Source organism: Lynx rufus, unplaced genomic scaffold (genome assembly GCF_022079265.1).
Source record: "Lynx rufus isolate CCGP_SWC_20201006 ecotype Redwood Valley unplaced genomic scaffold, mLynRuf1.p SCAF_17, whole genome shotgun sequence".
NCBI classification, from domain to species: domain Eukaryota; kingdom Metazoa; phylum Chordata; class Mammalia; order Carnivora; family Felidae; genus Lynx; species Lynx rufus.
In genome coordinates, this window is record NW_025814831.1 from 37,862,093 (window position 1) to 37,889,884 (window position 27,792).

Consider the following 27,792-nt stretch of genomic DNA (forward strand, 5'->3'; position numbering starts at 1 on the left):
GGTGTAAGGACTACCTAAAAAACCTTAAAAAATAAAATAAAATATCCATTATACTAATGTATTTGTCAATTTCTCTTTTTCTTGCAGTCGCTTTTTCGCGTTACATTTATAGGTTGTGTTTTATCGTTTTGATGAGATAAGAATTATCTAAGTTTAGAATTATTTATCTTCCTTTTATAATCTACTGATGAGGCTTTAATAATGATTTGTGCCTTACAGTTTATATTGTCTGATATTGATAGAGTAACTGATTTATTTCATTAATTTTTGCCTGTTATCTTTTTTTATCCCTTTGTTTTCAGTTTTCTGTGTGTTAGATATATCTCTTACAACCAGTCTATGTCTAGATAAAAAAAATATAATCTCAGAGTTGCTCTCCATTGATGAATTTAGTCTATTTATGTTTATTGTGATCATGATATTTGAATTCATTTCTATCATTTTATGCTTTAAAAAAATTCATCAGGGGCGCCTGGGTGGCGCAGTCGGTTAAGCGTCCGACTTCAGCCAGGTCACGATCTCGCGGTCCGTTGAGTTCGAGCCCCGCGTCAGGCTCTGGGCTGATGGCTCGGAGCCTGGAGCCTGTTTCCGATTCTGTGTCTCCCTCTCTCTCTGCCCCTCCCCTGTTCATGCTCTGTCTCTCTCTGTCCCAAAAATAAATAAACGTTGAAAAAAAAAATTAAAAAAAAAAATTCATCATATATTTTCTTTCTTTCCTTTTTGGAATTGACACCATTTTACTGTTTTATTTTTCCTCTTCTAGTTTGGAAGTCATACATTCTGTTTCAATTCTTTTAGTGACAGTTCTATTTTTAGCATGCATTCATGAGAATTCAAGCCACTCTCTCTAATTGATGTTTCTCTTCCCAAATAAACAATCTTAGAAAGGTCTAGCCAAAATTATTCCTCTCTCATCTTATTTGTTATTATCCAGTATTTGGTGCTACCTAATTTCTGTACCTCCAAAAATTAATTGTTATTATTTTATACATTCTATGTTTATTAGGTTTCCTCTCATGTTTAACAATTTAGTTTCTTACCATTGCACCTTGAATTTCATTGCTTTTCTTGGTTCATGTTTCTCCCTCCCAAAGAAACAGTAATTATTTCAAAGGGGCTATGAGTGATATATCTTTTTAACCTTTGACTAACTGAAATGGCTTTAATTTTTTTTTTAATTTTTTTTAACGTTTATTCATTTTTGAGAAAGAGAGAGACAGAGCATGAATGGGGGAGGGTCAGTGAGAGGGAGACACAGAATCTGAAACAGGCTCCAGGCTCTGAGCTGTCAGCACAGAGCCCAATGAGGGGATCGAACTCACGGACCGCGAGATCATGACCTGAGCCGAAGTCGGCCGCTCAACCGACTGAGCCACCCAGGCGCCCCTGAAATGGCTTTAATTTATCCTCACTCTTGAATGATAGTTTATCTGAGAATATAATTCTAAATTGAAGGTTTCTCCCTTCCCCCACCATCTTAAACACATTATCCCATTGTGTTTCTGACCCATAAACCTACAGTAACTGAAATATATTGAGACCAGCAGAGGAGTAAAAACATATATATACATATGTGAAACATATATGAAATAGAGGAGACAATCCAGAAAAAGAGACTTTTATACATATTTCTTAAATGACAAGGCATTTTATAAAAATCTGTGGGAAAAATTTATCCAATAAATGCTACTGAGAAAATTATACATCTGTTTGAAGAACATAATATGACATGATACAAACATACATAAACTTCCAAATAGATTTGAACCACAAAAGTGCTTAAAGAAGATATAAGAAGATATTGGTATAATCTTGATGTGAAACAAAAGACCGATTTGGCTGTGTACTAAAGCTTCTTATGACGAGAGATACCATGAGTAAAGTGAAAAGCTGTATAACAAGGCAAATATGGTATATAAGAAAAGTTGTCTATAGTTACTAAATAAACTTCATAGGTTACTGGGGGTGGGGGGAAGAACAAAAGAAATAAATAGGCAATATACAAGTAAAAGAAATATAAAATATGGCAAATGTATTAGTCAACCTTGCTAGCAATTAAAAAAAATACAAAGTGAAATGAGATTGGTTAGTCATTTGTCAGATTAGCAAAGATTAGAAATTATTTGTAATGTCCAATGGTGTTATGAGGAGATAGAAAGCCCCTTAAAGTATCATTTGGATTATAAATTTTAAAATAGTTTTGGAGGGGGCATCTGAATGGTTCAGTTGGTTAAGTGTCCGACTATGACTCAGGTCATGATCTTGCAGTTTGTGGGTTCGAGCCCTGCGTCAGTCTCTGTACTGACAGCTCAGAGCCTGGAGCCTGCTTTAGATTCTGGGTCTTCCTCTCTCTCTGCCTCTCCCCCACTCACACTCTGTTTCTGTCTCTCAAAAATAAATAAACGTTAAAAAAAATTTTTTTACGTTAAAATTTTAACGTTAAATTTTACGTTAAAATTTTAACGTTAAAAATTTTTTTTAACGTTTATTTATTTTTGAGAGACAGAGAGAGACAAAGCAGGAGAAGAGGAGGGGCAGAGAGAGAGGGAGACACAGAATCCGAAACAGGCTCTAGGCTCTGAGCTGTCAGCACAGAGCCTGATGTGGGGCTTGAACTCATGAAGCATGAGATCATGACCTGAGCCGAAGTCAGACGCTTAACCGACTGAGCTACCCAGGTGCCCCCCAAATAAATAAACATTTAAAAAATAAAACAATAAAATAGTTTTGGAGGGGGCCCCTGGCTGACTCAGTCTGTAGAGCATGTGACTCTTGATCTCAGGGTTGTGAGTTTAAGCCCCACGTAGAGATTATTTAAAAATAAAATCTTAGAATAGTTTTAGAGGGTAATCTATCAATAATCTTAAATGTGTATATGCCTTGGTTCAGCAACTTGACTTCTTTGAATTTATTTTAAGGGACTAATTGGATACAGGTACTCATTTTCATTGTAATATGAATACTAGCAAAGAAATTAGAACCAACCTAGATTTCCATCAAGGGACACTTTAGATAAATAATGCTATATTCATAAAACAGAATGCAATATAGGTTTTTAAATTGTAAAATGATGCCTTTCTAATAAAAAGAAAAAGGTTTAAATAGTATATGCACACTGTGATCTAAATTTTGTATATGAAATATGCAAAAGTAGCATTAAAAGAAAACTGAAAGAATTTATGCCAAAATTTGTGCTTTTCTATATTTTTCAGGATTTAAAAAAATTTATTACTTGAAATATATTTATTTGTGTAAATATATAAAAATGCATGTGTGTATGTGTAAGCACACACAAGTACATGTGACTATTTTCAGAATGTATTATAAAAGTGTATTATTTGATAACTGTTTGGAAACATCAGTGTTCATTCAGTTCCTAAGTTTTGCCTATCTTTTGTCTGAAGAAAACTCCTAATTCTGTGGTTTGAAAACTGAGGTTATGTCAGCACCCTTTTTTTTTTTTTTAAGTTTTATTTATTTTGAGAGAGAGACAGAGATGAGCGAGCACACGAATGAGCGAGGGAGGGGCAGAGAGAGACGACAGAGAGAGAGAGAGAGAGGGAGAGAGAGTCAGTTCCAAGCAGGCTTGGTGCTGTCAGTGTGGAGCCCAATGCAGGGCCCGATCCCACGAAACAGGAAATTATGACCAGAGCTAAAATCAAGTCAGACGCCGAACCCACTGAACCGTCTAGGCGCCCCGTCAACACTCTTTAAAAGAGAAATCGTTTTCGTCTCCATAGGTAATCTTGAAATAGGAGACCTTACGTTCATTTGGGCTACTGTCCCTGAAACGTCCCGTTTTGCTCTTGCTAATATAGTCACAGATGTACCCATCTCTGGTACACGCCCCACAGGTTCCAGGAAGTAAGTCAGGCTTCTGTTCTAAGACACGCTGTGGGGACAGGCGCGGGTCTTAACCACGGCGTCACGGCCTCACTCTTGCCCCGGCGACTCGGGCGCCTCGAACGCCGGGTTGGCGAAGCCACGGGAAAGCACTGTGTGATCGTCTCTCCGGTTTAGGCTCCCGGAGGGAAAGGTGTGGCTACCGTGTCGTGCGAAGGCAGAAGAGCTCCGAGGAGCAGCTGCGCTGCGCCAGCAAAGCCAAGAAAGCCGGGGGCCACGTGACCCGCGTGAAGGAGCTGCTGCTGAGCGCCCTGAGCCCCGAGCAGCTGGTGCTCACGCTTCTGGAGGCGGAGCCGCCAAACGTGCTGGTGAGCCGCCCCAGCACCCCCTTCACCGAGGCCTCCATGATGATGTCCCTGACCAAGCTGGCCGACAAGGAGCTGGTGCACATGATCGGTTGGGCCAAGAAAATCCCAGGTAGGGCTTTCTGGATCTCAGTGCAGAGGACTTTAAAAAATATATAACTAAAAACGATCTGTTCCAGCTTTCTGTTCTTCCCTGGCATCTGTCTGGGGGGTGGGGGGAGCTGTGCGCCCAGGTAACTGTCCTTTATAATCTTCGATGACGTGTATTAAGTCTGTAGAAGGAATCCAAGGCCGGACGTTGTGAGCTGCACACGCAGAGTTCAGAGTTTCCTTCCTTAGGTCAGCGTGTAGCCGCAGCTTTAAAACGTTGGTTGTTTTCTCTGTGTCGTGGGTGTTTTGGTAGCTTGTGAAAACTTGCTCTTTTGTTTTCACAGACACTGGGAGCCGAGGAGGAGGGTGGGTGTTTCTCACGGCCTCTTGCTTTCCCCAGGCTTTGTGGAGCTCAGCCTGTATGACCAAGTTCGACTCCTGGAGAGCTGCTGGATGGAAGTGCTGATGGTGGGGCTCATGTGGCGCTCCATTGACCACCCCGGCAAGCTCATCTTTGCTCCAGACCTCATTCTGGACAGGTGAGAGAAAAATGCATCCCGTTTCTTCTCCCGACTTGTCTGAGTCCCGGGCGCTGCCTCACACCTCACACCTGAAAGGTCAGTCAAGAGGATGATAATGTCATGAGCTCCCTCACCAGGTCAAGAGCCCAAGAAGGAGAGCATAGGTACTAGGATTCAGTGTCCTGTGACTTATCCTTACCCGCAGTGGGGTGGCATTTACAGGTCAGACTATAAGAGCCCGTATCTTGCAGAATATGTGGCTAGTAAGTGTGCAGGTCAACTTAGATTTTTCAGCATTAAAAATTCCATTTTCAGTTTATAATTTTAAGTTGCCCTGCTGTTCTTTCCACTTGTGGGGACCATGCCTATCTCTTCCTGGACAGGTGATAAAATTCTTACAGATCTGCAGTTTATTTTAATGTGCTTTGACTGTAACTGTATGCTCTATAGCATTTTTGACAGTAGCAGTGGAAGGAATGGTTATTAAAGCCAAACGAAAGGTAATGGAAATTGGGGAATGATAGCGCCAATGCCGTCACTCGATTGCGCCTTGTTTTCTTTTAAAGATGGCGCAGAAAAGGAACCAATTTTTAATTGACTCAGGTGAACCGTTCATGGAGGAAAAATCAGAATATACAACACTAAAAATGTTAGTAGGAAAAGTGGGACACTTTCTTGGAATACATTTGAGCACAGGTTGAAAATCTCTCCATGGAAATGGATTTCCACGTTCCTTATTTTGAGAAAGTTCTAATGTAGAATATTCAGTCACATTTGACTCGGTGCACAGTGTGGAAGGAGCCATTATATGAATGGAAAATGTCTGCCCCCAACTCTTGGAACTGCCTGTTTAGATCATCAGGAGACCCCCATGCACATGTTACACAGATGAAAAGTGATACCCCTAAGTTGTTAGCACCCACTCTCCCTCTTGTTCTGCATGACACCGTTGACAAAGCACTGTTTTAGTGGAGAACAGAACCTTTGGAAAGAGCAGGAGCAAGCCCTGGTGTTAAACCATAGAAGAAGGTAGGTTCTGGAAACCATAGAAGAAGGTAGGTTCTGGAAACCATAGAAGAAGGTAGGTTCTGGAAGCCGAGACCTTTCAGTAACAAAACAGTCAACTTATTGGCTTGTGTATATCAGTCCCCATCTTAAGCATTTGATGTGTTAACTCATTTTATCTTCACGGCCCTTTATGGGTAAGTGCCGTTATTATCCTTATCCTTCAGTTATGGAAATGGGGGGGTCAGGTAATTTGCCTCCGGTGACTAAGTGGTAGAGCTGGATGTAGGGGCTGGCTGTCAAGTCCATGCTCTTAACTCTGACAGTAGTTACCTGTACAATGGGTCATGCCCCTCAGAGGGACAGAGAACTGAAAAGGGAAAGAGGAGGAGGCTGAGAGGCAAAGTGACTTTCTACTTGATTCTTTTATCTTGGGACAACTCCATTCTACTCTCTGCCCACTTCAGAAACCTCCTCCTCTTCCTGTCACGGAGGACACCATCTGGCAAGGCAGGCTGGAAAGCCAAGCCCCCTGCTGAGCCGTCACTATCGTTCATTTACTCATTATGTTCCTCTTGGCGTTCAGATGAAGCCACACACACACACGCACACACACACACACACTTCTCCTAGAAGTTAGCGCTAGGAAGAAGTTTCACGCCTTGAATCAATACATTTGCAGACACCGGGATTGGGTTGTGATTGCCTTTTGTCCTGATTTCTACATTGATGCCGCATTTAATGTTTATGTGCAGTGACTGTTTCGTTCCTGGTTTTTAGTGTAACCACCTCTCCTCTTTGTGTGAGTTCTTTGATTCCTGTGGATGGAATTTACTGTAAACTGACACGAATCCTGGACAAATTTTAGGCCTACCTTTCGGTTAAGTAATAGAAGGAAAACAAGAAGTAATTTTTGTTACAAATGATTTTTAATAGACTCACATTACTTTTTATAAATATTTGAAAGTATTGTGTTGCCCAGCACACAAATCTAGTATATTTGAGTAGAGGAGAGGCGCCTTTGGAATCGTAAATGCGTTCACAGTGAGCAAGCATTTTTTGTTTGTTTGTTTTTGTAGTGCCTGTGGTGGTTATTTTTTGTTGCAACCTCTAATATTGTTAACACATAAACTTTGTGAGGTCTAGAATTTCAAGTCTAAGATAAGATAGTTCAATTCTTTTGTGCGTCTATTATTACAGATAAATATTGTTTTATGTGATGGGTATGTTTCTGGAGGAGTTGTCGCTTCAGATATGCTTGAAACGTTTTTTATTCAGAGTCAGAGGTGATGCGTCACAAAGAAGTTCTATTATGAGGTTTTTCTGCAACATGAATAAATAATTTGCACACCGCTTAAAAATCGCTCTCTTTTGGCAGACTGTCCTATCAGAGTGCCTTCACGTGGTGGTGTGACCATGAAAGCTGTGAATATAACTAAATTAGCCCACTTGTGGAGACTGAGGCAACAATTCCTGTTTCCCTTTATTCTTGTTGAGGCTTCTGCAGTGAGAAAACGTAGACCTATTGAGGATGAGAGGAAGAGCCGGTTATCTCAGCTTATTTCTAACAAGGTAGTTCTCTTGGTAACTACTAGAGTCACAAATTCATGTGAGGATCTACCACAGAATCTGAGCTTTTATTTCCTGGAAAAATCGTATCTGCTAAGACATGTCATGTCCTTGGCATCAACAGGAAACGGTCTAATGTTAAGTATTATTTAAAAGTCAGGGGCGCCTGGGTGGCTCAGTCGGTTAAGCATCCGACTTCAGCTCAGGTCATGATCTGACGGTTTGTGAGTTCGAGCCCCGCGTCTGGCTCTGTGCTGACAGCTCAGAGCCTGGAACCTGCTTTGGATTCTGTGTCTCCCTCTCTCTGTCTGCCCCTCCTCCGCTTGCACTCTGTCTCTCTCTCAAAAATAAATAAACATGAAAAAAGTTTTTTTAAAAATCAGAGGGAGTTTGGATCTGGGCACGTCCCTCATTGTGGATGCGTATGGATTTCCGTGCACTCGTATCATTGTGCGTGTACTGAGTCTGCATTCACATTACTTCTTTGTATGTCGACTTTCTTTAAGATACCCAAAGAATCTTCACTTTAAAAATTTCATCTCCCTTTGGTACGCATGTAATTTTCATTTCTGTTCAATATTTAAGTCTTCTCCATGTGTTAAGCTTTAAGCCCCCAGCCTGTTGCCCTGACACAGAAGTAAACTATGGTCACCAGATACGAACGTGGGTACAAAATGGTGCACCCAAAGCCAGGTCCACTCATTCAACATTTTGTCCTTGGGATCAAATAGAATCTTTTTCTTTTATAAAGGAGTGGTTATCACACAATAAGACATTCCACATGTAGTTACTAATTTTACCTTTACTTAGCCCTAGTTTATGGGCAAATGGTGTGCAAAAGTAAGTTTTTATGAGTGGGTTGGTTTGACTGATAGATTGTTTCAGTATTTTAACATTCAAATCATATGTTCTTTCTCTCTCTCTCTCTTTTTTTTTTTGAGAGAGAAAAAGCGTGTAAGTGAGCAAGGGGTAAAGAGAGAGGGGGAGAGAGAGAGAAAATCCCACGAGGGGTAGAAGGAGGGGGGAGAGAGAGAGAGAGAGAGAGAGAGGGAGAGAGAGAAGCAGGGCTCACTTGAATTGGGGCTTGTGTTCACCCAAAGTGGGGTTCGTGCTTACCTGAAGTGGGGCTCAAGCTTATCTGATTCGGGACTCAGATTCACAAACTGAGATCATGACATGAGCTGAAGTCAGATGCTTAACTGACTGAGCCACCCGGGTGTCCTGTTCTCTCTTTTTAATTCAAATCTTTTAATCCCATCCTAATTTCTTTTTTTTGTTTGTTTTTTAGATTTTTTTTTTAACATTTATTCATTTTTGAGAGATGGAGAAAAACAGCGTGTGCAGGGGAGGGGCAGAGAGAGAAGGAGACGCAGAATCTGAAGCAGGCTCCGAGCTCTGAGCTGTCTGCACAGAGCCTGATGTAGGGCTTGATCCCACAAACCGTGAGATCATGACCTGAGCCGAAGTCGGACCCTTAACTGCCTGAGCCACCCAGGTGCCCCTGCAAAGATTTTTTTTTAAAGTAATATCTACACCCAACGTGGGGCATGAACTTACAACCCTGATTTCAAGAGTCACGTGCTCTGGGGCGCCTGGGTGGCTTAGTCGGTGAGTCATCTTGATTTTGGCTCGGGTCATGATCTCGAGATTTGTGAGTTTGAACCCCTTTTTGGGCTCTGCGCTGATAGTGCAGAGCCTGCTTGGGATTCTTTCTCTTTCCTTCTCTCCCTCTGCCCCTCTCCCGTCAAAATAAACAAACTTAAAAAAAAAAAGTCACATGCTCAGGGCACCTGGGGGGCTCAGTCGGTTAAGTGTCCAACTCGTGATACCAGCTCAGGTTGTGATCTCAAGGTTATGAGATTGAGCCCCGCTTTGGGCTCTGTGCTGAAGGGGAGCCTGCTTGGGATTCTCTTTTTCCCTTTCTCTCTGCCTCTCTCCCACTCATGCACGTGCACTCTCCTTGTTAAAAATAAAGAAATGATCATTAAAATAGTCATTACAAATGTGTAACATGCTGTAAAGACTGAGCCAGCCAGGTGCCCCTGACCCCCCAAGACATTTTAGAACCAGTTTTATTCAGCATCAGCTCACCTCAAGCCCAACAATTACGATTTCCAATAATTGTCCCCAAGCATAGTGATTTGATTATGTGGCATGAGGGGCCTTCAGGGAATAGGTATTTCGCTACGTGCAAAGCATGCATTGTCCTTACTGGACACTTGCAGCTGGCTGCCTGGGAAAGCCCAGAGCAGGGGAGGTGGGAGGAGGGGAGACTTGGAGGTTTCCTACCGATTTGGGCACCCTTTGCCCAGGGCTGATTCTCCAAGGTGGCCTTTCCCTATGAGTGACTTCTAGGAGGCACTGGCGTTTTATCGCTTAACCTGTGCATGTTCGGAAAGCCTCAAGTGGTTGCAGAAGTTACCATATTTGTTTGCAACTTGCAGTTGGCTTGCTTGCTTGTGGCTTTGTGCAGGTGAGTCTGCAAGGGTTTGGATGCTGTGGAATGCAGGATCCTGGCAAGCTGCTGTCCTCTCACAGAACCCAGTGGGAAAGACTCACCGCCATCGGTGCTCCATTTTGATTCCGCAGAGGCCCTTTCTCCAGCCGTTGCCATCACTGGAAACGTCCTGGCTTGGGGTTGGGGGGAGGAGGAGAGGGAACAGTCAGTTCTCTGAAGATCTCAGGTTCCCTTCAGGGGCTGCGTGGGAGACTAAGGATGAAACCCGCAGACACCCATCTCTGCCAGGCTCCCCTTCATCATGCTCTGCAGGTGTTAAGAAGCAAATGAAGTTTCATGGGAAAATCATCTAACTGCTTGTCAAGGGCTTCCAATGACTATGGCTGATGATAATAGAAGATTTTGGGGGGAGCGGTGAGGCAGAATAATGTGTGTCTGGCTGGAGTGAACTGAAGCTGGTATTTTCCAGATACAGTTCAAGTAACTTCCTTCAAAAGTATGCATATAAAAATTCATTTCTATGAATGTTCAAAAGAATTTTGATTATATGGTTTGAAGTTTGTCTAAAACCTTTGCTTAAAAATAATCTTTGGCAAGTCAAAAATGTGCATATTTCCATTTCTACCTTCCTTTCCTGATTCTAATCTGTCTTCTCGAATTGTGATTTCTTTGGCTTTTTTTCAAGTTACGTTAAATGTCTCTTAGTTGCCCCACCAGTTTCTTACATGACCTCCAGGAAGTGAGTTAAGCCCTCCCGTGTGAAGGATTGTTTCAGTATCATTCAGTCTTCCTCATTAGCCCTTCAAAGTCTTCTGATGGGATCACGGAAGTTCTCATTTTAGCAACGTGTGTCGTAACTAGGGCTGGTTGGCCAAAATGGTCTAGGAAGGAAAATGATCAACAGAAACGGCACTCTGTCAAGGAAACATTTGGTGCGCAGGTAGAAGGAAAATGTATTTCTAATGCACACTTTTGTCTCAGTAGCATTCATTCAAATGTTTGCTGTCGGAATTTATAGAAGTTCCCTATCCTCTCTATGTGAAGATTATTCTAGTAATTTTATATCACTGGATGTGCTTTCATTACCGGTTTGTCAGAGTTAAAGGGTGTTCAAGATGAAATTTGAGGTTAACAAGAAAATACTCATTGCTTTTGCTGGTTGCCTAGTGCTGCATGTTTCTTAAATTTCCAAACAAACTTTTGTAGGGATGAGGGGAAATGTGTAGAAGGAATTCTGGAAATCTTCGACATGCTCTTGGCAACGACTTCAAGGTTCCGTGAGTTAAAACTCCAACACAAAGAGTATCTCTGTGTCAAGGCCATGGTCCTCCTCAACTCCAGTAAGTAGCCACACAGCTGGGCTGTGTTTTATGGGGGAGAGATGCTGTTTCTAGAACTAGCCTGGTGGGAAGAACAGTATCAAACTTCTTATTTTACTTAAAAAGGGAAAAACGGCTTCCTTTCTGACTTCTCTGTTTCATTTTCTAGGGATTGAAACAGTAGTTAACTTTTGGTAACTTGAATATGAGTTATTCACTGGCTGAATTACTGGCAGTAATTTAAAAAGTGGCTCAAGTTGGAAAAGAAAAAAAAGAACTTTAAAATACTTACTTTACAGCTTTGTTCATTGTTTATACAGGCATTTTACATGGTTGACCCGCATTTATATTTACTCTTTTGCTTTTACAGATTCATTCATTCATTGATTTCATTTATTCATTTGGTAAAGACATTGAAGATGTAGTCCTGCCTTCCAACAGCTAACAGTCTAGGCAGGGAGAGAGAGAAAACAAATTATGAAAAGCAGTGATCGGTGGTCTAATAGAGTAGGTACAGAGTGCTGTGGGAAACCAGGAGAGACACAGGAGTGGCTGCAGAAGGAAACACGGTTTGAGTGCGTCTTCAGGGATGGGCATACATTGGCGGGACAAGGGAAGCACTAGGAGGAATGAAAGGAGGGCCAGGCTGTGCAGAGGAGCAGAGGGAGGTGCGTATGGTTGTGCAGGGTGGTACCGGAGATTACACTGCACGCCTTGGCCGAGAACTGCCCCTGGGGTGCTGAGCAGCCCTAGAAGAGGTCCAGGCAGGGCAGTATCACGGACAGAGAAGCGTTCTGTAGAGATCACTGTGGCTTCCACGTGGAGGACTGGCTGGAGAGGGGAGAGAAAGAGGCAGGGGCCTACACAGAGTCATCAGAGACGATGGGAGCCTGAACGGACTTGTTGTGGAGGGGCCAGGGAGGAAGGGCCTGACTTGAAGGAAACATCGGGGTTCAAAGTGAGAAATGAGAGAGGCACTGAAGGTACATGGGTGTGGTAGTGTTGCTGCTCTTTTCTTATTATATAAGTAAAACCTGGTTCTTGTAAACATTCAAACAAAAGAAAAACATACAAGGAAGAAAAAAATCACCAGGAATCTCCCCCCGCCCCTGGGCAAGATAACCACCATAAGTTTGGAGACCAATCTTTAACAGCTCTCTGTAGATAGATAGATAGATAGATAGATAGACAGACAGACAGCTCTCGATAGATGTAGGTAGGTACATAGGTAGAGATGGGTAGGTAGGTAGATAGGTAGATAGATATACGCACACACACATACGTACACAGGGAGATACCCATGCACACACAGGCTTATAGGTATAATTTTACATAAACAGCAGAGCATCTTATGTTAAAAATTATAAAGACTTTGAAAGAGGCCTACTTTCATCTAATTATTGGCTTGACCCTTCCAGCCCAACACCAACTAGCTAGTCTTAACAACCAGAGGATAGATTTATACCTTCTTCTATGCTCTAATAATCTTTTAAAATAATACGTCCCCCCCAATATCCACATAGATAAGCTTTTCCCCCTATTTAATCAAAGTTAGGGGGAACCTGGGTGGCTCAGCTGGTTGAGTGCCCAACTTTTGGTTTCGGCTTGGGTCATGATCCCAGGGTCGTGGGATCGAGCCCCACATGGGGCCCTGTGCTGAGTGTGGAGCCTGCTTGGGATTCTCTCTCTTTCTCCCTCTGCCCCTGCCCCTCTCCCGGCTCACACTATCTCTCTCTCTCTCTCTCTCTCTCTCTCTCTCTCTCTCTCTCAAATTAAAAACAAAAACAAAAAACCTCACTTTAAAAAATTAGCATAATTTTAAAAGTTGGGATACCTATATATACAAATACTTCTCTGTGTCTTGCGTTTTTACTTTCCAAAATGCTGTGAAATACCTCCAGGTCAGCTAGGAGAGGTCTAACTCATTCTTTGAGTGAGGACATTGTCTGAATTGTTCAACCATTTGTTTGATGGGCCTTTACTTAATTACAGCTTTTTTTTTTTTTTTTTTTGCCATTATAAACATTGCTGCAGTAAATACAGTTGTGCTATTTTGTACACATTTCTAAGTTTTTATGTAGTGTTGACACTGTTTAGTTTACCACCTACCTGGTGTTTGGCCCAGCTCCTGTCCCTGGTATTGCTTGCTTTGCTTAGCTATTTACTCTCGTTGGCTTATTTCTTTCTGAAATAATATGGGTATGCAAGTTTTTGTTGTTGTTGTTTTGTGTATGCAAGTTTTAATCCTCCAACTGATGACTTACGGATAACTTCATTTGGGCATCATATGGGGCTTTGCTACCTAGATTTTATCCAATCTTACAACTTCATGCTGGAAACAATGGGAATCTCTGGGATCGTTTGATGCCACTTTATTTTAAATCATCCAAAGCAGCAGTTCCTGAAGCCAAAACTCAATGCAGACCCTGTGGCCACCTTCTGGGCACCTGCCCACTCCTTCTGTAACCTACACTTTCCTGCGTGTCTAACACCCCCACGTACTGTTGGCCACTGGCACTAGATCTGATGAGAGGGAAAGGGAGACATACAGAGCAGTGCTTCTTGAGCCTTGGCATGGAGCATGGAGATAGAGGGCTGGATCTGGGCAGGGAGAGTCAGTCCTGAGGGAGGGGAAGGGGGGAAATGAAGAAGGAGATATAGAGACCGTGAAGACAACGTTTATGTACTTCCCAGTTGGGTCTCCATCTGGCCCTACCTGCCTAGCAGGGCATTTCCCCTACACCCAGTGCACTCTCCACCCCAGTTCCAGAAAACAGTTTGTGAATAGAAATGGTCAACTGTTGGACGAATGAAAATTGTAGAGAAAGCCAAAGAAGACTCCTAAATGCTCTGGCGCTTCTGGCACCTTCTTGACATTTGTACCATTCACCTTTTACAACATAATACGAGGCTTACATCAGCGATTAAGGTGATGTGTGTATAGAGTACATCCCACTGAGATCTTTGAAATTGATCGTGGAAGAAAATGGACTTTTCCTGATCTCTTTGAATCCACCTACAGACCTTACCTCACACGTGTGCTGCGATTTCTGTCTTTGTTGCTTGAAAAGTTCATTCCCGGGGCGCCTGGATGGCGCAGTCGGTTAAGCGTCCGACTTCAGCCAGGTCACGATCTCGCGGTCCGTGAGTTCGAGCCCCGCGTCAGGCTCTGGGCTGATGGCTCAGAGCCTGGAGCCTGTTTCCGATTCTGTGTCTCCCTCTCTCTCTGCCCCTCCCCCGTTCATGCTCTGTCTCTCTCTGTCCCAAAAAATAAATAAACGTTGAAAAACAAAATTAAAAAAAAAAAAAGTTCATCCCCATCTTGGCACAGGAGGATCATCAAGTGCTAGATTATGGGGCTTCTCTTACTTTTGGAAATAATTTAGAGCTCCTTTCTGTGAAGCAAAGTGCTCCTGGCAAAGCCACGTGCTTCTTGTTACACCACTTTGCAGTAGGAAAGCCTTCTGTTTGGCAAGGCTTCTTACTGTCAGTTTAGCCTCCGAGACATCATATTGTGTTGTTGTGAAAGCTAGAAGTATCATCTGTGCAAATGGGAAAGACCAAGGCTACAGCGTCCCTCCTGCAGCATCTGACAGAACTGCCATCATAAAATTACAGAGGGTGAGTCAGGCATGTGACGTAATTACCATTTGTGGTGGTAAATTGAGTAGAATTTGTTTACACTCAATTCTATATTTAGGTAATCTTCTTTTAACAAAGTTCCTTTCTCACTTGGTAGTCAAAACAGTTGTCAAATGCATTTAGGAAAACGGGATTCTGTTTCTCCTGGGAAATTTCCATTGTCAGGAGAGAGGGGTCTTTTGTGTGCTAGATTTTAAGCATTTGAAGGTATAGGCTTTTGCTGTTGTTGTTTTGGATTATTTGTAGTGTTACATTAAAAATAGGGACAGAATCTACTTTCCCACCTTAAATTTAAAAAAAGAAAAAGAAAAACTGGAGAATATACAAAATAGACCTTGGACATTGGACAACAGACCACACAGGACAGTGATTCCCCAAGAGAAGGGACACAAATGAAATGAACTCTTGGATCACCCAGTTTACTATCTAGAGCCAACTACCAGGTTCCATAGGGAGAGGTAACCCAAATAGACACCAGTGGTCTCCCTGCACAGGGAGGACACAGTCATGAATTTGAGGAGGTCAAGGCAGCTGGGATTTGCAGGGGAGGAGACTACTGGAGAGAAAGAGCTGGGTGCATAGGCTTTGGAGATCTGTAGCGGGTGCCCTTCAAGTTTTCGTCTGAGCATTAACCTCATGCTTATGAGGATACTAACCAAGGACAGGGAAAGAGCCATCAGAAAGGAGCAGACAGAAAATCCCTAGCATTTACACAAGGGCTGGAATAGTTCATGTGCTCACCACCCAGCAGGAAAACACTGTAATATACTGGACATTGAGTGTAGTATCCAAAAAGGTATTGCATTGGTATACTTAGCCCTAGACTTAAAGGCTGCTCTGATCCTACCAAACAAAACTTAAAAGCACACCTGAAGGATGAAATTTATTGTCAATAATGTAACTGCATCACAGAACAAAGTTCAAGAATATTTAAAAGAATCCAAGAATATCCAATACCCAACCAGGTAAAGTTCACAATGTCTTATAACCAGTCAAAAGTTAGCAAGCATGCAAAGAAGCAGAAAACATGACCTATAATAAGGAGAAAAACCAATAAACTGGGAAAGACCCCAAAATGATACAGATGATAGAATTCGTAGGCAAGAACATTAAAACAATAGTTTAGTAACAATAATTACTATAACTATTTTCCAAACGTCTAAGAGGTAGAGGAAAGCATGAGCAGATTTAGAGGAGACATGGAAAATATGAAATACACACAAATTGAATTTCTAAATGTGAAATTTATAGCTATATGGGATTTATATCTGTGTTGGGAAGTGGAAGAGGGACAGTAAAATATCCTGCAGACTGAGAAAGCACTTTGAGACCAAACAATGCAAACCACTCCACACTGTTTATATGGTTTTATTTAAAGATTAAACAAGTTTCTTTCACAATGGTAAATGGGTATATTTGTCAAGAAGACATAAAAATGCTAAACATTTATGCATTAAAAAGAGGATGTCAAAATATCTGAGCAAAATCTGATAGAACTGCAGGGAGAAATGGACAAATCTCTTGTTATAGTTGGAAATTTTAATGTCCCTCTGTTAGTTCTATCAATACAGAACAAGTAGACAGAAAATCAGTAAATATAGAGACTTGAACAATATCGTTAACCAACTTGACCTATTTGACATGTATAGAACCCTCTACCCAACAACAGTAGAAAATATGTTCTTTTCAAGTATTCATGAAATATTTACCAGGATAGACCATATTCTGAGTTATAATACAAGTCTCAATATGTTAAAAAGGATTTAAGTCATACAAAGGATTTTCTTTGATAGAGTGAAACTAAATTAGAAACCGCTAATAAAAAGGTCTTGGAAAATTTCCAAACATTTGGAAACCAGATAACATACATCTAAATAACCCATGGATCACAGACAAAAATCACAAGCATTACTAGAAAATATTATGAACTAACTTACAATGAAAATACATTGTAGCAGAATTTGTGGGTTGCAGCTAAAGCCATAGTTTGAGGGAGATTTATAGCACTCAAGACCCATAGTAAAATAAAAGCAAGGTCTCAGATTAATGACCTTAGCTTCCAACCTTAAGCAACTAGGAAAAGCAAAGCAAATGAAACTCCAAGTAAGCCAAAGAAAACAAATGATAAGGATTAGAGTGGAAATCAATGGGACAGAAAAAAGGAAAGCAATCGATATCAAGGAAACCAAAAGCTGATTTTTTTTGAGAACAATAAAATTGTTAAGCCTCTAGGCAGACTGATTAGAATAAAGGAAAGAAGGCACAAATTACCAATATCAGGAGCGAGAGAGGTGACATTACTGGTGACATTATTATTCTGCAGATATTAAAAAGAATAATGAGGTCATATTATGAACAACTTTATGCCAATACATTTGAATACTTAGATGAAATGGAAAAATTCCTTAAAAGACAGAAATTACTCAAGAAGAAATTTTAAAATGCTGAGTAGCCATATATTTATTAAGGAAGTTGAATTTGTAGTTAAAAACTTTCCCATAATGAAAACTCCAGGCCCAGATGGCTTTTCTGGGAGAATGCTACCAAACATTTAAGGAATTAATAATCCCAGATTTGTACACACTTTGTTTTTTACTTTTTTAATGTTTAATTTTTTTAAAATTCCAGTATAGTTAACATACAATATTCTGTTAGTTTCAGGTGTACAATATACTGACTCAGCAGTTCTGTACATTACTCAGTGTTCATCACTGAGCACTGAGTGAACAAGTCAACTGATGACAAGTGAACTGCTTAGTCCCCATCACCTATTCCTCCACTCGCCTTCCCCATGGTAACCATCAGTTTTCTATATTTAAGAGTTGTTTCTTAGTTTCTCTCTCTTTTTCCTTTGTTCATTTGTTTTGTTTCTTAAATTCCATATATAAGTGAAACATATGCTATTCATCTTTCCTGACTGACTTATTTCACTTAGCATTATATTCTCTAGCTCCATTTATGTTATTGCAAATGGCAAGATTTCATTCTTTTTATGGCTGAGTAATATTCCTGTGTGTGTGTGTGTGTGTGTGTGTGTGTGTGTGTGTGCGCGCGCGCGCTTTATCCATTCATCTTTTGATGGACATGTGGGCTTCTTCCATAATTTAGCTATTGTAAATACTGCAATAAACATAGGGGTGCATGTATCCCTTTGAATTAGTATTTTTGTATTCTTTGGGTAAATATTCAGTAGTGCAATTACTGGATCATGGGGTGGTTCTGTTTTTAACTTTTTCAGGAACCTCCCTATTGTTTTCTACAGTGGCTGCAACAGTTTACATTCTCACCAACAATGCCTAAGGGTTCCTTTTTCTTTACATCCTTGCCAACACCTATTGTTTCTTGTGTTGTTGATTTTAGCCATTCTGGCAGATGTGAGGTAGTATCTCATTGTAGTTTTGATTTGCATTTGCCTGCTGATAAGTGATGATGAGCATCTTTTCACAGGGTCCGTTGGCCATCTAGATGTCTTCTTTGGAAAAAATTCTGCTCATGTCTTCTGCCCATTTTTAAATTGGATTGTTTGGTTTTTGCTGTTGAGTTGTATAAGTTCTTTATAGATTTTGGATATTAACCCTTTGCTGGGTATGTCGTTTGCAAATATCTTCTCTCATTCAATAGGTTGCCTTTTTAGTTTTGTTGATTATTTCCTTTGCTGTCAGAGGTTTTTATTTTGATGTCGTCCCAATAGTTTACTTTTACTTTTGTTTCCATTGCTTCAGGAGACATATCTAGAAGGATGTTGCTACAGCCAGTGTTAGAAAAATTACTGCCTGTGCTCTCTTCTAGGATTTTTATGGTTTCGTGTCTCACATTTAGGCCTTTAATCCATTTTGAGTTTATTTTTGTGTATGGTATAAGAAAATGGTCCAGTTTCATTCTTTTCCATGTAGTTGTCCAGTTTTCCCAACACTATTTATTGAAGAGAGTATCTTTTTCCCATTGTACATTCATTCCTCCTTTGTCAAAGATTAATTGACCATTTAACTGTGGATTTATTTCTGGGTTTTCTAAATTTTTTTTTTAACGTTTATTTATTTTTGAGACAGAGAGAGAGACAGAGCATGAACGGGGGAGGGTCAGAGAGAGGGAGACACAGAATCCGAAACAGACTCCAGGCTCTGAGCTGTCAGCACAGAGCCTGACGCGGGGCTCGAACTCACAGACCGCGAGATCATGACCTGAGCCGAAGTCGGACGCTTAACCGACTGAGCCACCCAGGCGCCCCTATTTCTGGGTTTTCTATTCTGTTCCATTGATCTATGTGTCTGTTTTTGTGCCAGTACCATACTGTTTTTGATTATTACAAATTTGTAATATAATGTAAAGTCTGGGATTGTGATACCTCTAGTTTTGTTCTTTTTCTTTTTTTCTAATTTAAAAAAATTTTAATGTTTATTCACTTTTAAGAGACAGAGCATGAGCAGGGGAGGGGCAGTGAGAGAGAGAGAGAGAGAGAGAGAGAGAGAGAGGGAGAGAGGGAGACACAGAATCTAAAGCAGGCTCCAGGCTCTGAGCTGTCAGCACAGAGCCTGATGCGGGGCTCGAACCCACAAACTGCAAGATCATGACCCAAGCTGAAGTCGGACACTCAACCAACTGAGCCACCCAGGCGCCCCTTGTTCTTCTTTTTCAAGATTGCTTTGGCAGGGCACCTGGGTGGCTCAGTTGGTAAGATCCGACTTTGGCTTAGGTTGGAAAGATAACATGCTAATTGATGTAGACAATCCCAAGGGGTCTACAAAAAAAATGGGTTTATTAAGGTTGTAGGATAAAAGGATAATATATATAAATCAATTGTATTTCTACATAGTAGCAATTAACAAATGATAATTGAAATTAAAATCAGTATTATTTGTATAGCATTACAAATTATTAAACTTAGGGATAAATTTGACAGAAGGTTTGAGACTGAAAACTCAAAACATTTCTGAGAGAAATTAAATAAATTGTAAATAAATGGAGAGATATGTTAATGGCCTAGCAGATTCAATATTGTTAAGATGTCAGCGCTCCCCTCAAAATCATCTATACATTCAATTTGGTCCCAATAAAAATCTCAGCAGGCTTTTTTTGGTAGAAATTGACAAACAGATTTTTAAATTCGTAGGGAAATGTAATGAACCTAGAACAGACAAAAGAACTTTGAAAAAGAACTAAGTTGGAAGACTCATACTACTGGACTTCGAGATTTATTCTAAAGCCACAGGAATGAAAACAACATGTATTGACATCAAAATAGATCACTGAAACAGAATAGAGTCCAGAAATAGACCTATACAACAAGCAATTTTTAACAAAGGTGTCAAGGTAAATAGGGAAAGAATGATCTTCCCACTAGATGGTGCTTGAACTAAAATAGGCAAATTTTGAATGGATACCTCATCAAAGAAGATATGCTGCTGGCAAATAATTACATGCAGTGGTGCTAAAATTATTCATCAGAGAAATCTAAATTAAAACACAATGAGAAACCACTCCATACCCAATAGATTGGCTAAAATTAAAGAGACTGACCATATCAAGGGTTTGTGAGAATGTGGAATAAGAACTCTCACTGCACTACTGGGGAGGATATAAACTGGTACAACTACTTTTATTTACTTATTTTGGTGCAGCTACTCTTGAAACCTGATTGGCATTTTCTTAAATAGTTAAGCATACATGTACCAGGTTACCCACTTCTTGGTATTTACCAAAGAGAGATGAAAGCATATGTTCATACAAAAACTTGTATGCAAATGTTTATAGCAACTTTATTTGTACTAACGCTAAACAGGTAACAACCCAAATGACCACCAACAGATGAAAGGATAAACAAATGTGATATATCCATAGAGTAGAATACTGCTCAGCAGTAAAAAGCATTGAACTACTGATAGATATATTCAGCATTATGAACCTTAAAATAATGGTGCTGAATGAAAGAAGATAGACAAAAAAGCATACATACTAGAAGACCTCATTTACATAAATTTCAGAAAAAGCAAGCTAATCTATAGTAGCAACAGGTCTGTAATTGCTGGGGGATGGGAGGGGGGTTGGGGAAGGTGGAGGGATAGATTACTTAGGGACACGAGGGAACTTTTGAGGGTGATGAATGTGTTCATTATCTTGATTGTGGATTATGCTTTTAATGGTGTATGTGTGTGTGTGTATGTATATATATATGTACATATGTCAAGACGAATCAAATTGTACACAGTAAGTATGTGCAGGTTATTGCATATCAGTTATACTTCAACAAATCTGTAAACAATGTAATTAAAACAGAAAAAGAAAGACGAAGAGGGCAAAAATTGTAGCCTGAATGGAAAAGACATACTGCGCAGCAGCGACTGTCTCCAGTACAGGAGGGAGACCCTGGGGATGAGGGTCAGGAAAAGAGAAATGGAGTAGGTTTCTTAAAGTCCAAAGGCTGGGGATGTTCTCTGTCCCGTATTGGGAGAGCAGAGTCTCTGAGGGCTGCTACTTGTTGCTGTCAGCTTCCCTTGTGTGCTAGGTAAGCATTGGGCTGTCTGGAGGTAGTCTCCTGCGTAAGTGACGAGCTCAAGTTGGGATGACATCATTCAGTCAGGTCTGAATTGGTATTGGCATGCTAGGTGGCCAGGTCAGGGTTTGTTAGTAGTCATATGTATGTATACGTATGTATGTGTTTATATCTGACTTTTTTACAGCCAAGACAGTGTTTTTAACGGAACTATGAGGTATAATTAATATACAATAAACTGTACCTGTTTAAAGCATACAATTTTATGCATTTGGGCAATCATATACGCCCCTGAAAGCGTCACCACAGTTAAGATAGTGAACATATCTATTACACTCAGAAGTTTCCTTGTGCCCCTTCCTCATTTCCCTCTTCTTCATTTCTTCCCCCTGCCCAATCCCATGCAACCCCCCAATACAATTTCTGTCACTATAAAACATAGTCAACATAAAATGGCACAGATTAGTTTGCATTTTATAAAATTTTATATAAAATGTATTTGGGGGTGACCAACTATTTAGATTTACCTGAGACTGAGGAGTTTCCTGGGATGCAGGACCCTCAGTCATGCTAACAGGTGTGTAATGGCATATATTTGTGGTTTCTTTGGTCTTTTCCTATAACTAATGATGTGAATTTTTTCGTATGCTGCTTTGTGATATCTGTATCTTCTTTGGGGAAGTATTTGTTAAAATAGTCCATTTTTAATGGGATATTTGTTTTCCTTTTTTTTTTTTTTGAGGTACAGTTGACATACAATATTAGTCTCAAAATTTTTTTAACATTCAGCTTTGAGAGACAGAGCAGAACTGTGAGTGGGGGAGGGGCAGAGAGCGAGGGAGACACAGAATCTGTAGCAGGCTCCAGGCTCTGAGCCGTCAGCACAGAGCCCCACGCAGGGCTTGAACTCATGAACCGTCAAATCATGACCTGAAGTCGGACACTTAACCGACCGAGCCCCCCAAGTGCCCCTGTATTAGTTTCGGATGTAGGTAGTTATGTTTTAAATAGCTGCATACTTCTGTGTTATTTATCTCTATTTATTTATTTATATATTTATATATTTATTTATTTATTTACTTACTTGCTTACTTTCTGGGTTATTTATCTCTTCTAATAATGGACATAATATAGAATGAATATTAACTTTATTATCCAATTCAATTTCAGTTTAGTAAATGTTTATTTGGTTTCAGGTATGTGCCAATGACTTCTAAATAGTAAAAATGTCAAAGTGAACTAGATACATGTGTTTGGTCTAGAATAGCGATATACACTGAAACAGGTGATCGGGGGTCTGGTCCTTGCTAGGCTTGAGTAGCAGAAGAGTATCGTCCTTGCTACAGGGAGAGAGATAGAGAAGGGACATCACCATTTTGATTCCTCTCTCAGCACATCCTCTTATACACAACCTAGGATGTGAGGGGCACTTGGCATTACTTTATTATTCTCAGCCTTTGATGCGGCTTCTGAAACTTGGCTTCTAAAATTTGGAGATCACAGAAAACACTGCATTTAACAGCCTGTTACAATGTTTGCTAAAATGTTTTAGAACTCAAAAGTGTTATACAAGTGTTGTAGTTAGCATAACAACATATCCAAATTAAGAGTGGTGGGACCAGCCATCTTGTCATCCAGAAACCTGAAGACTGAATACGTTTTCCCCTGGATAGAATCAAGGGTACTGAATGTAGGACATGGAGTTGGATCAGTCTGCAAATAGTCTTTAAAAATATTTAAAATTAGGAAGAGGTCTGTGTTTTTAGATTTTTTTTAATGTTTGTTTTTGAGAGAGAGTGACAGAGCATGAGCAGGGGAGGGGCAGACAGAGAGGGAGAGAGAGTGACAGAGCATGAGCAGGGGAGGGGCAGCGAGAGAGGGAGCCTCCGAAGCACGCTCCGAAGCACGCTCCGGGCTCTGAGCTGTCAGCACAGAGCCCATTGTGGGGCTTGAGCCCGCAAACCATGAGATCATGACCTGAGCTGAAGTCGAATGCTCAACTGACTGAGCCACCCAGGAGCCCCTGGAAGAGGTCCATTTGTCCAAGCAGTTTTAAGACTTAAAAAGGATGAAACTTTTTGTTCAATGAAAGAAATAGAGGGTTAGAACCAGGCAATGCTCTTTGCCATTAAGAAGATGATGGAGACAACAACGCAAGCCCTGGTTCACTCTGAGTTTTGGGGAGAGCTCCCGTGAGGCAGGTGGGTGGAAGGCAGAGGCACAAAAGGATACACAGAAGGATGCTGAAGAGGCCAGACGGGGCCTTTTCTATTGACGGACTGTGGGAGCAAAGCATTGTGAACATCAGCCTGCTGGTTTCCTATCACGGGCCTTTCTCAAACACTGGCCTGTTCTCGTGGTGCTGGGGTAGGAGGTGGTGATGAAGGGATGGGTCATGGCTAGAGCTTCCTTACCTTAAAGCAAAGAGGCAAACACCACATATGCCTCCCCAAAGCACATTTTTCCTTTGGCTAGTATTCTGGGATTTTTATTAAACACTTAAGATTTTCTGATTTATTTGCCTTCAGTCAAGGAGAGCTTATATCTTCATCCTTTGAACATAGGATGTGGCAGATCTTGGGGAGTCTCTCCACCCCCCCCCCCCCCGCCTCAGTGTACTGCTCAGAATGTCATCAGGTAGGTTAGTGAGAGGAACACACAGCTGTTCCCAGGTGATAAAGAGGAGAGGAGATTATGTCTTTGTTTTTATTTTACTTTCTTTGGTATGTGTGGGGCATGGTGCCAAGATCTTGTCTTCTTTAGTTTCATGTAAAGTAATTGAACTGTGTTCTAAAATGAATCCTGATGTTTTTTAAATACTTTTTTTAAACAATTTTTTTTACTAACTGATTTTTTTTACTACTTTTTTTAAAATGTTTTTTTAAAACATTTTTTTTTTTTTACTGTTTATTTTTGAGAGAGAGAGACACACACACACACACACACAGAGTGCGAGCGGGCGAGGGGCAGAGAGAGAGGGAGACCCAGAATCTGAAGCAGGTTCCAGGCTCTGAGCTGTCAGCACAGAGCCCGACGCGGGGCTCGAACCCACGCACTGTGAGATCATGACCTGAGTCAAAGACGCGCAACTGGCTGAGCCACCCAGGCACCCCAACTGATGTTTTTACTTTTGGCTGGTAGAAGAGCTTAAGTTTTGTTCCCTGTTTGGGTGGTGAGCATCCCAGAGGTGAGGGCTTTGTGTCCCATCTCCTGCCTCTGCCACAGCCTGCCAGTTAGCAATTACTCTGTAAGTACATGCTTGGTGAGCCCTGGGGTGTGTGAATGCCCAAGTGCAGGCTTGGCACTGCTGACCAACGAGGCAGCAAAATGGGTATTTTTCGGCTAAATTCCTTCCCAGGATGATCTTATATAGGTTAATCTTTCTGCATATAAAAACTTTCCCCGTATCTAAAATTGATACAGTCCTCACAAAACCTAACTGACTCCCGTCCCCAAACTCCTTGCTGGTGATGACAGTGATGGCCCGGTAGGAAGCTGCACTGCCCCCACAGCCTCTAGAAGACCCAGGGCTTGCCTCTGGCAACGACTACTCCTTTGTGAAGAGGGATTCACCTACTAGACAATTCACCCATTTAAAGTATACAATTCAGTGGATTTTAGTGTGTCCATAGACTTATGCACCACCCATCATCACAACCAATTTTAGAACATTTTCATCACCCCAAAAGAAGGCCTGTACTCATTAGTCATCCCTCCCTAATTTCTCTTCCACCTTCACTCCTAGGCAGCCACCCCCGTGTATAGATATGCCTGTACTGGACACGTCCTATAAATGGAACCATACAAATTGTGGTCCTTTGTAACTGGCTTCTTTCACTTGGCATAAGGTTTTCAAGGTTCATCCATGTTGTAGCATGAATGAGTCTTTTGTTCTTTTTTATGGCTGAGTAATACTCCATTGTATGGACACACCCCATTTTGTTTATCCATTTATTAATGGGCACTAGATTTGTTTCCACTTTTAGGCTATCATGAGTAATGGTGCTGTGAATACTAAATGGTGCTATGTATACTTAGCTGAGGAGTTATTTTTATTTTTTCACTTTGTCACTTTGGACCAACACACGTCCTTTTAGAATCCAAAAACATATTTCTGACAGCAGAAATCCATGGAGCACACATCCTGTAGAAGAATGGACTGAAGGGTAGTTTAGAGAAAGCACTTGTTAATGCAGGCTGGGGTCAATTGTAGGGGAAGTAAGTTTAATGAGATTAATAATTTTCTGTGCGTACCCCTAAAATATGCATTAACCTGCATTTTTATCATTTCAGTTATGATGGTGTGATTGGCTAACCTGATGTAAAAATCTGAACCTATGTACATTCAGCTTAATTCTTCCCTTTATGACTATTCATTCCATGCCAGTCTTTGCACTAGGTGATGAGGATATAATGATAAGCAGACAGGGTCTGTGCTCTCGAAGTGCTTATGTCCAGTGTCTCTGAGGGTGGAAGGGTGGCCATGGGTGTGTATAAGGAAATCCAGGATGTGGGACAACATGGTGGTGTCTGCACTGTCAGAACTTCAGAGGAGAACCAGAGTAGACTTAGGGTGGGATAGTAGGGAGGTCAGGAGAGCATCCAGAAGGAAGTTCACAGCCAGGCTGGGATCTAAAGGAGGAGTGGATGTCAATAAGCAAAAGAGGGAGGGTGGAGAGGAGGAGAGGGAGAGCGAGCGAGTTCCTAAGCAGAAAGTTGGGCGTGTTCTTTGCATCACCTGCTCTGGAGTTAAAAGGGTTCAAGGTGAGGTGCGGTGGGAGATGAGGGTGAAAAGAGCAGAGAGTGGCCTGGTACCCTTGAAAGCTGCGTCAGATGGTTTGGACTCTGACCCAAGAGCTGGGAAGTCATGAAAGGGAGCCACATGAGCGGGTCTGCATTTTGGTGGCTCGGAAGGGGCACGTTGGGCCAAGGGTGGGACCTGTTTCCCTTGCGGTGTGAGGGCAGGTCACCTGCTGTGGGGTTCAGTCAGAGTTTTGAGGATATGGGGGGATTCAGGAAGCGTCACTGTGGAGAATGAGGTGAGCCCGTGAGTTAGAGAAGCAGTTCTGGGTTACTGTAAAAAGGTGAGTATTTTAAGCCTACATCGTCAGACATTGTGGAGGGACAGGCCCCAGGGGTGTGGTGAAGCATTACACTTGCATAATTGTGGTTCAAGATGTCCCTTGCCTCCACTGAACTGTGTGGAACTGAGCTACCTTAATTGAATTAAAAATACCAATAAAAAAAAGAGAACGGAAGGTGCCCAAATTCCATGGATGATGGCGTGCTGGTCCTCATTATCCTTCTAGCACACAGCCGGCAGGTCCCTGGTTGGTTCCACAGAGTTGCCATTTATTCTTACTTTGAAACCGAAAGCCTGGAAGAGAAGCTCATTATTTCCCTGCTTCCAGGGATGCAGGAGGCAGGATTGGTGGTGGGGTGTGGGGGCAAGAGGATTTACCTGAGCCGTTATTTTGCAAATACTGGGAGGCCACAGTATCTCAGATCCTAGAGTCAGAGGGGGATTAAACACCGGGCAGGGTAGGATGAGGTGGGGGGGTGGGGAACAGCCTACTTCGAGGGTGGCTTTGGGGATCTCAGGAGTCATGTGCCTGCAGGCTTTGCTCAATGAGGTGCTCAGGCCGGAAGCACTAGGAAACTGGTCTGGGGTCCAAGAACTAGAGATGGTCTTCCTGCCCCAGCGAGGTGCCACCAGAGGTGTGATGCCAAAGGCCTGGACAGCGGGCCTGCCATGGCTGTCTGCATGTGGTGGACAGGGGAGGCTACGTCGCCGTGGTCACCCGTTTATGTTTGTTCAACTCCCCTTAGATGAGGGGGCCTCCTAGGGGCTAGAGTAGAATTAATCTCACTCTCTGACCCTCTCTGTGTGTGGCTGTTACTACAGCTGAGAAACACCATGTAATGGTTCAGGCCACCAGATAGGTTTACTGCTAGGAAAAGCCACGGTTGTGGGCCACGTGGCATTTTGAGAGACCAGTTAGTCCGCCCGCATTCAGCCAGGCTTGGCGACGGGGCTGGCTCTCGGGGGAAGGACACCATGGGCAGGTGAAGATTTTAAGACTTCACTATACGTGCAGATGCCAGAACAGCCCAGATCAGTTTGGCCCCCTTTCTGGAGAATGTCGGCATTCTTAGCTGCTGGAGACACGACTTCCATTCCCTCTCCTCAGAGCAATGACTCGTGGCTGTTGTTCTCCGTCCAGGTATGCACCCGTTAGCCACAGCAAGCCAGGAGGCTGACAGCAGCCAGAAGCTGACTCACTTACTGAACGCCGTGACCGATGCTCTGGTCTGGGTGATTGCCAAGAGCGGGATTCCCTCCCAGCAGCAGCCAGTCCGCCTGGCTAACCTCCTGATGCTCCTTTCTCACGTCAGACACGCCAGGTACGATCCTGGGGTGGGGGTGGGAGGGCAGCTCCACTGAATGTGTGGGGGTGGGGGGGGGTTGCACGCACGTGCTCTGAGAAGG

At 42.0% G+C, this 27,792-nt stretch overlaps 1 protein-coding gene across 2 annotated transcripts in view; it reads left to right on the forward strand.

The window, feature by feature from the left end:
- Positions 1–27,792, forward strand: part of ESR2 (estrogen receptor 2) — a 54,031-nt gene that overhangs the window by 23,853 nt on the left and 2,386 nt on the right. The window contains exons 4-7 of one of the 2 annotated variants that reach the window (XM_047079816.1): positions 4,021–4,320; positions 4,699–4,837; positions 11,058–11,191; positions 27,527–27,707. In XM_047079816.1, the coding sequence (XP_046935772.1) occupies positions 4,021–4,320; positions 4,699–4,837; positions 11,058–11,191; positions 27,527–27,707 (754 nt within the window). The remainder of the gene's footprint in view (positions 1–4,020; positions 4,321–4,698; positions 4,838–11,057; positions 11,192–27,526; positions 27,708–27,792) is intronic. The other variant, XM_047079817.1, reaches the window with a different exon arrangement.